Raw genomic sequence first — 9360 nt, 5'->3', positions numbered from 1 at the left:
ATTCTATGATTGATCTGGAAAAGCCATGAAGAAGGCAACTCCAAAATTTAAGTTTTTAATAAATCCAACTTTTTGTTTTGATAAACATCTTAGAATCATTTGCTGATTGGCCATTGTTGAAAATATTAAACACAGAATATTAAGAAGACTTTGTATAAAAATGGAAAATGAGAAACAAATTAACTTATGAGGCCACGGTGTGGCTCAGGCTGTAAGATAGCCTGTTATTAAAACACAGCTGCCTGCAATTACTGCAGGTTCTAGTCCCACCAGGTCCAAGGTTGACTCAGCCTTCCATCCTTTATAAGGTAGGTAAAATGAGGACCCAGATTGTTGGGGGGGCAATAAGTTGACTTTGTAAATATACAAATAGAATGAGACTATTGCCTTACACACTGTAAGCTGCCCTGAGTCTTCGGAGAAGGGCGGGATATAAATGTAAAAAAAAAAACCCTAAAAAGAATAACAATCAAAATGCAAATCATATTTCTTGATCACCCCTACAATTGAATGCAGTTAAACTCACATGTGCAGACATTAACTGAAGTATATTGTTCCAATAAAGGGCCATATTATATTTGAAGATTGCTACATCGTTCTCTCCTTCTATCTTTCAGATTCTTTGAGCAACCATCGTTTTACTTTCTTCCCCAGTTGTACAAGAGACAAGGAGACCATCGTTCCTCATATAATTTGTCAGTTGTATAATTTATAAGCTGTATAAGGTCGGACACAACTTCGCAACTAACAATAACAACAAATAAGCCAAGAAACCTTTAATTGAAATTTTGTCTGTTCTAACAGACACAATTTTGGGAGTTTGTAGTTTCCATAGCTTTTATTTTGCACCAATAATTAGTGATGTTGTTGATTAACATGATGTTGGTTAGCTGATATTAATTAACATCAAGCCAACAATTCAGAAGTAAACAATACTCCACTCAAGGAACTGCCAAACAAACAGTAAATAGCCCACCCAAAACTCTCCAAGACCACTCCCACCAGGGTTTACAGGGCAAGTCTAAAACTAATATCCTATGGCATCTTAGGACCCCTTCACGAATGGATATCTGCTTTTCTGTCTAACAGACAACAAGTGGTTAAAATTGGCAATGCTTTATCAAATTCTGTTCCTGTCAAGAGTGGCGTTCCTCAAGGCAGCGTCCTTGGACCAACACTCTTTATACTATACATTAATGATCTTTGTGACCATATCTCAAGTAATTGTGTTCTCTTTGCTGACGATGTCAAACCATTTAACACCACAGACAATACTTCTATCATTCAAAACAACCTTGATCATCTAACCGCTTGGTCTAAAAATTGGTCTAAAAATTGGTAGCTCCAAATTTCAACCAGCAAATGCTCATATAGGAAAAAAGAACCCAAACACTAAGTACATACTAGATGGACATTACCTTACAGACGACCCCCATCCTGTTAAAGACCCTGGAGTTTTCATGTCAAATGATCTAAGTGCCAAAGCCCACTGCAACTACATAGCAAAAAAAGCTCTAAGAGTTGTAAAACCTAATCTTGCGTAGCTTCTTTTCCAGAAACACCACACTACTAACCAGAGCATATAAAACATTTGCTAGACCAATTCTAGAATACAGCTCGCCTGTTTGGAACCCTCACCACATCTCTGACATCAATACAATTGAACGTGTCCAGAAATATTTTACAAGAAGAGTTCTCCATTCCTCTGAAAACAATAAAATACCTTATCCCACCAGACTTGAAATTCTAGGCTTAGAAAACTTTGAACTCCGTCGCCTTCGACAAGACCTAAGTTTAACTCACAGAATCATCTATTGTAATGTCCTTCCTGTTAAAGACTACTTCAGCTTTAATTGTAACAATACAAGAGCAACTAATAGATTTAAACTTAATGTTAACCGCTTTACTCTAGATTGCAGAAAATATGACTTCTGTAACAGAATCATCAGTGCTTGGAATACTTTACCTGACTCTGTGGTCTCTTCCCATAATCCTAAAAGCTTTAACCAAAAACTTTCTACTATTGACCTCACCCCCTTCCTAAGAGGACCATAAGGGACGCGCATAAGCGCACAAACGTGCCTACCGTTCCTGTCCTATTGTTTTTCTTTTCTTCTTCCTATATATATATATGCTTATACCTCCTTATATTTACTCATATATGTCTTTATATACTATATAATCTTTTTTGTATGATACCTACATATATTGTTGTGACAAAATAAATAAATAAAATAAATAAGTCACTACAAGATAAAATTGAGAGCACTCCCCAATCCTTGTTAGTACTGATGATGTTGCCTAGTTTGGGTAATCAAATGTCTGCAAGAAAACCAAAAAGAAACCCTCATTTCAACACTGAGCTACAAATATTCTCCTTTATCAGTTTGACCTCATCCCTCTATTGATGCAGCCTAGGTCTCCATTGGCTTCTCAGATTCCGATGAACAGAGATAGACGAGGGCCTTGTAGGTCATGTAGTCCAACCCCCCTGCCCAAGCAGAAGACCCTAAACCATTTCTGACAAATGGCAGTCCAGTTTCTTCTTAAAAGCTTCCAGTGATGAAGCTCCCACAACTTCCGAAGGCAACTTCTGTACCATGGGTTAATTGTTCTCACTGTCAGAAAATGTCTCCTTAGTTCTAAGTTGCTTCTCTCCTTGATTAGTTTCCACCCATTGCTTCTTGTTCTACCCTCAGGTGCTTTGGAGAATAGTTTGACTCCCTCTTCTCTGTGGCAACCCCTGAGATATTGGAAAACTGCTATCATGTCTCCCCTAGTCCTTCTTTTCATTAAACTAGACATACCGAGTTCCTGCAACTGTTCTTCATACGTTTTAGCCTCCAGTCCCCTAATCATCCTGGTTGCTCTTCTCTGCACTTTTTCTAGAGTCTCAATGTCTTTTTTATAGTGTGGTGACCAAAACTAGATGCAGCATTCTAAGTGTAGTCTTACTAAGATCTTATAGAGTGGTATTAGTGCCTCACGTGATCTTCACTCTGTTAATACAATTTAGGATTGCATTGACTTTTTTGGCTGCTGCTGCACACTGCTGGCTCATATTTAGCTGGTTGTCCACTAAGACTCCAAGATCCCTCTCACAGTTAGGACTATTTTAGGGTTAGGGTTTTTTAGGGCTGTTAGGGTTAGGGTGTTTGTTGTTATTTTTTGTTGTGTGTGTGTGTGTGTGTGTGTGTGTTTGTGTGTTTTGGCAGCTGCAACATACTGGTGCCTCATATTTAACTCATGATCCAGTAGGACACCTAGAGTTTTCTCACAGTTGCTACTGCTCAGCCAGGTAACAAGTATTCTATAACTGCATTTAGTATTTCTTGTCTAGGAATAGGACCTTACTTTTCTCACCACTGAATTGCATTTCATTGGATAGGGCCCAGTGCTTAAGTCTGTCAAGATCCTTTTGAATCTTGAGTCCATCTTCCAAAGTGTTAGCAATTCCTTCCCCAAAGCAATAGAGATGCTATCAAGAGAGGATAGGACTGTTTTGATACATGCTCCCATCCTAATATGTATCCCAGTTCCCAGCCATGACACCTACAATGGACATAGTGAAAAGCAGCTCTTGAATTCCATAGAGAAGATATGGATGGATCTATCCTGCTACCACCCACTACCACCACACTCACATTACTACATAGAGAAACACACACACAAACCTGTGGGACTTTGTAGGTGCCTACTAATGTTGACATCTGGATGGAAATCTCCCTGTCAGCTGCATCAAGAAGAGCCAACAGGTGGTCCTTCCTTCCACAGCTGTAGTTGGGAACATTGGCTTCCCCAGTAGAGAGCATGTCCAGCAAGACTTCTGAAGTGCCAAGTGTGTTCAGATAATTGTCATGGATATTGTAGCCAAGTGTGAGATTGCACAAGAACTGGATATTCTTGTTGATCTCTTGAATGGTGAAAATAAAGCGTTCTATTCCTTTCGAAGTATAAGGTATACTAGTGTAAAAAAAATGCTTTGGTTAATACAAACATCACCAACAGCTGTGATACAATATATTTTTTCCAATGTCATCATCTTTATCAACACATGACTGTTGAGTCTGAAGTCAATACTAATAGAATCCAAGAGATAAATGATAGTCACCTATCAAATTTAATATTTGTAAATGTTGAGAAAATGGAAAGCAGATAAGAATCACAAATAGACTATTATTAATAGCAGCAGGAATATTCATCAGCACAGTACCCAGTCTGCAAAACAATTCATTTTTTAAAGTACAGCCGTGATAAAAGACAATATTTCATAAGTGACCCAGAAAAGCTGTTGTAAAATCAAGGCATCCTCTATTCTTATAAGGATCAGGCACTGAATATCAACAAGCAGTTATAGAAATATGGAAGTAAGCTGGTCATTACGACTTTAAACATCACTACTTGAAACAAAAGTCAGAATTCAAATCATGCATTCTGGATTGGATGTGGAATGGAAAATAATTTGGATTTCTTTCAGGTATTTTTTTCTGCACCATCTTTGTATTTGGGTCTCTTCCACTAAATAAGACAAAAGAAGAAACCCATGAAAATCTGATCAATCAAAAAAATTGATCAGTTCCTGAAATAGAGGACTAAGCAGAATAAGGAGAAAAGAATGAAAGTGTCAGAACTGCAGATGGAAGGAATACAACTTCATCACACTGAATAACTTACAAGTGAGATTGGCTATAAGGAAGCAGGTTGAAAAACAACATTTCGTGTTCTAGTGTTACTGCACTGGTGACTATACCGATGAGATGGTCTCCTGGCCTGTAGTAGCTCCAGGGTCTTTCTCTATCCAGGTGCACCATATTCAGTGGGCACTTCATTCTAAGCTTCCCAGAGACTGTCTGGGACACCAGTAGCATCGAATGAAGAAACAGGAGATCCATAATTCATGGAGCTGAATCAATCGCCTGTTTCCAAAGAAGAGTTAGATAATTTCAAAGCACTCTCAGAAAATGGAAGATCCAGGAGCTTTCCTTATTCAAACAGAAACAAATTGAGCTTTATCTGGAAAAAACGGAAAGATACATTCAGCAGCAGAGGCCCTGCCTGTGTCCTAAATTTTATGCAAACTATTCAGCATGAGTAGAGGCTTATATACTTTTCTAATGCAAGATCCATTCCATGTTGCTTCAGACTGATGTTATATCAGAGGCAGACACTGGAAAAATATCAGTAGACATCTCAAAGTCTGGGATTGTGATAATTACAGTGAGTGATAATTTGTACTCTTCCAGGGCTCCATCTACTGAGGGGCAGCTGGAGAAAGGGATTCTTATGTAATGTTGCAGATACACCCCTGGAAACACTCTTCTATAATGGTTGTCATCCTTCCTGTCAGGTCATGTCCAGAAAGTGATGCGCCAAGCAGGACTGGCATAGGATTTTAGAATTTTAATTCTTGTTATTGGGGTTTTAATTCAATTACTGCAAGTTCAAGTCCCACCAGGCCCAAGGTTGACTCAGCCTTCCATCCTTTATAAGGTAGGTAAAATGAGGACCCAGATTGTTGGGGGCAATAAAAGTTGACTTTGTATATAATATACAAATGGATGAAGACTATTGCTTAACACATTGTAAGCCGCCCTGAGTCTTCGGAGAAGGCAGGGATATAAATTCAAATTTTAAAAAAGGCACCAGGCGATGATAACATCTAAGGTGCTCACTGTAGCAGAATAGATCTCCATTATCACCAGAACAGTGATAATTGTGATGAGAAGAAACTTCTCCTCTGGGGATCCTGAAGTTCATGTAAGTGAAAAATCACAAAAGAACCCAGGAAGTGTTGTTGTCCTTCTTGTCAGAACATGTCCAGAAACTGTCAGAACATGTCCAGAAACAGAATATATATATATATTCTGAGGTTTTCGCGGGTGTTTGCATGTAGGTCCTTGGCTATTCGAGTTCTCTCCCACGTAAAATTGGAAGTGTCTTGGCGACGTTTCGATGAAGTCTCATTCGTCATCTTCAGGCTTCAGCTTCGTGCTTCTGGGAGCAATGTGTGATTGCAGCTGTTTCTTCCTTTTTAACTGCTAGTGGGGGTTTGAACTGATTGGATGGAAGCTTGGCTGTGCTCTGATTGGATGGGGGGGGGTTGTGCTCTGATTGGCTGGGGGTGTGTCCTGTTTGGGTGGGGGCTTGGTTGTGCTCAGATTAGTCTGAGTTGCAGGGGGATTTGAGCTGGTGAGCTGCATTGCTGTTGTTTGGCTTCGTGTTTGTGGTCGTGCTATATCTTCATAGTGGGTGTCTGTCTGCTGTATGTATGGATTGGAGGGGTTTGAAATGGCTAATGTTGCAGCTGCGATCTGGCTTCTGGTCCTTGGTCGTGCTTCATGATCAGCGTGGGCCTGGGTCTGCTCTCTGGGTGGATGTGTGGTGGTGACATCCTGTGTGGACCCCGTGAGTGTGGGTCTGGTGTCATTCCTCATGTTAGGGACTCGTTTGTCAATAAGGGCGGGTTTCCAAATGGCTGGTAGGTGGGAGGCATCATCTCGCTTGTTCATGCTGTGTGGGCGTTTTTCTATCTTGATGGCTTCTCTGATTATTCTGTTGTTAAAGTGTTCAGTTTTGGCAATAGTTCTGATCTTTTTAAAGTCAATATCGTGTCCTGTGGCTTTAAGGTGTTGGACCAGGGAAGAAGTTGGTTCCTCTTTTTTGACTGAGTTCTTGTGTTCTTCAATGCGTGCACTTATTCTTCTGTTGGTTTGTCCGATGTATGTGGTGGGGCAGGCGGTGCATGGGATTTCATATACTCCTTGATTTTCTAACTCAATTTTGTCTTTGGGGTTTCTTAGGATGGTATATATTTTTCGGTTTGTGCAGAATGCTATCTTGATGTTATGTTTGTGGAGGATCTTGCTGATTCTGTCTGTGGTGCCTTTTATATATGGGAGGAGGGCTGTGCCGTTTTCTTGTTCTCTCTCTTGGATTTTAGTGGGGGGTTCTTTTTGGATTGGTTTGGTAATCTTATTTCTCTGGAATCCATTATATATAGTCTCATTCATTCATTCATTATATTCATTCATACATTCATTCATTCATTATATATAAGTCTCATTCGTCATCTTCAGGCTTCAGCTTCGTGCTTCTGGGAGCAATGTGTGATCGCAGCTGTTTCTTCCTTTTAACTGCTAGTGGGGGTTTGAACTGATTGGGTGGGAGCTTGGCTGTGCTCTGATTGGATGGGGTTTTTTCTGTGCTCTGATTGGCTGGGGGTGTGTCCTGTGTTGGTGGGGGCTTGGTTGTGCTCAATCTGGTCTGTGCTGCAGGGGGATTTGAGCTGGTGAGCTGCATAGCTGTTGTTTGGCTTTGTGGTCGTGCTACATCTTCATAGTGGGTCTGCTGCATGAATGGATTGGAGGGGTTTGAAATGGCTAATGTTGCAGCTGCGGTCTGGCTTCTGGTCCTTGGTCGTGCTTCATGATCAGTGTGGGTTTGGGTCTGCTTTCTGGGTGGATGTGCGGTGGTGACATCCTGTGTGGACCTTGTGAGTGTGGGTCTGGTGTCATTCCTCGTGTTAGGGACTCGTTTGTCAATAAGAGCGGGTTTCCAAATGGCTGGTAGGCGGGAGGTGTCATCTCGTTTGTTCATGCTGTGTGGGCGTTTTTCTATCTCAATGGCTTCTCTGATTATTCTGTTATTCCCACCAAAGGTGGTCCCTATTTTTTCTACTTGCATTTTTACGTGCTTTCGAAACTGCTAGGTTGGCAGAAGCTGGGACTAGTAACAGGAGCTCACCCCATTACACGGCAGCACTAGGGATTCGAACCGCCGAACTGCCGATCTTTCGATCAACAAGCTCAGCTTTCTTACCCCCTAGCAGAATAGATCTCCATTATCACCAGAATAATGATAATTATGATGGGAAGCAACTTCTCTGGGGATCCTAAAGTTCATGTAAGAGAAAAATCACAAAAGAACCCAGGAAGTGTTGTTGTCCTTCTTGTCAGAACATGTTCAGAAAGTGATGCTGGAGGAAAAGCGTTCAACATCTAAATAATTGACTTCTGCTATCCTTCATCATGGCATCTTGTCTCCAGAAACTGCTGAGAAAGGTCACCCAGAGCTGAGTAGTTTGGTTACACTCTATGTTGACGACACAATTATTTCTACATAATTTGGCCAGATGGATGATCTAGATTATCCGCATCTTGCAATTATACAGGATATGGATGGAGAACACTATATTCCAATTTCCCTTTGATTATTTCACCTCAAAATCATTGCCACAGCTCATGTATGTGGCACAACTTGAAACAATTTCTATGCTTGGCATGTTGAAATGTGTTGAGAATGGAAATTTCTCCAACTCACATTTATACATTTCTTCTGGTTGTAAGATACTCCTTTGTATTCACGTCTGGCCTCAGAATGATAATGTAGCACTTGGGGATGAAGACGCAGACCAGCAGACCAGCACTGGAGGCCAAGATGGAGAAGACCTGCACAGCCACCATGTATTTCCCCTTGGTGCTCAGGTAGGTGGGCAGGAAGGAGACCCAGACATTGCAGAAGACCAGCATGCTGAAGGTGATCAGCTTGGCTTTATTGAAGGCTCCAGGGAGATTCCTGGCCAGGAAAGCCACCATGAAACAGATGGCAGCCAGGAAGCCCATGTAGCTGAGGGTGATGTAGAACATGAAAACAGAGCCTTCATTGCATTGCAGGATGATCTCCCCAGGCTGGGAGTGAAAGTCCGAGTCACGGAATGGGGGAGAAATTCCCAACCAGATGGAACAGATCGTAATTTGGACACTAGAACAAGAAAGGATGATGGAGTTGCCCAAGCTCTTCCCCAACCATCTCTTCACTCGGTTTCCTGGTTTTGTGGCCAGGAAAGCCAGCACCACCGTGATGGTTTTGGCCAAGAGAGAAGAAACGGCAACTGAGAAGATGATGCTGAACACGGTTTGTCGGAGAAGGCAGGTGGCTTTCCTTGGTTGACCAATGAAGAGAAAAGGAGACAAGAAGCAAAGCAGGAGGGAGGCCAGGAGGACGTAAGAGAGGTCTCGGTTGTTGGCTTTCACAATGGGAGTGTCCTGATGTTTAATGAATATGATTAAAACAAGGCCTGTGGCTAAGAACAAGAATAGGGCAAAAGAGACCAGTATGATTCCCATATGTTCTTCATAAGAAAGGAAGGATATAACTTTGGGGATACATTGGATTTTGCCCTCATTTGGATATTTTTCATCTGGACACTTGGTGCATTTTTCTGTATCTAAATAAACCAGAAAAAACACAACAACAAAGCAACATTTTTAAAAATATTCTGTACTTTCACCTTTCAAGACATAACTTCTTGGAACATTTGTTACCAGTAGCATTTTCCAAAAAGCATTGCTTAAAATCCTG

At 41.1% G+C, this 9360-nt stretch overlaps 1 protein-coding gene across 1 annotated transcript; it reads right to left on the bottom strand.

Annotated features, from left to right (window-relative positions):
• Positions 1 to 7814: 7814 nt before the first annotated feature.
• LOC131190421 (vomeronasal type-2 receptor 26-like) lies at positions 7815 to 8954 on the bottom strand (the record flags this gene model as incomplete). The annotated part of the gene is made up of 2 exons (XM_058167742.1): positions 7815 to 7891; positions 8480 to 8954. Coding segments are annotated over 2 exons (552 nt in total), but the record flags the coding sequence as incomplete, so codon positions are not given.
• Positions 8955 to 9360: the final 406 nt, after the last annotated feature.

This window comes from Ahaetulla prasina, chromosome 2 (assembly GCF_028640845.1).
Source record: "Ahaetulla prasina isolate Xishuangbanna chromosome 2, ASM2864084v1, whole genome shotgun sequence".
Classification (NCBI taxonomy): domain Eukaryota; kingdom Metazoa; phylum Chordata; class Lepidosauria; order Squamata; family Colubridae; genus Ahaetulla; species Ahaetulla prasina.
This window is presented reverse-complemented; position numbering and strand designations above follow the sequence as displayed.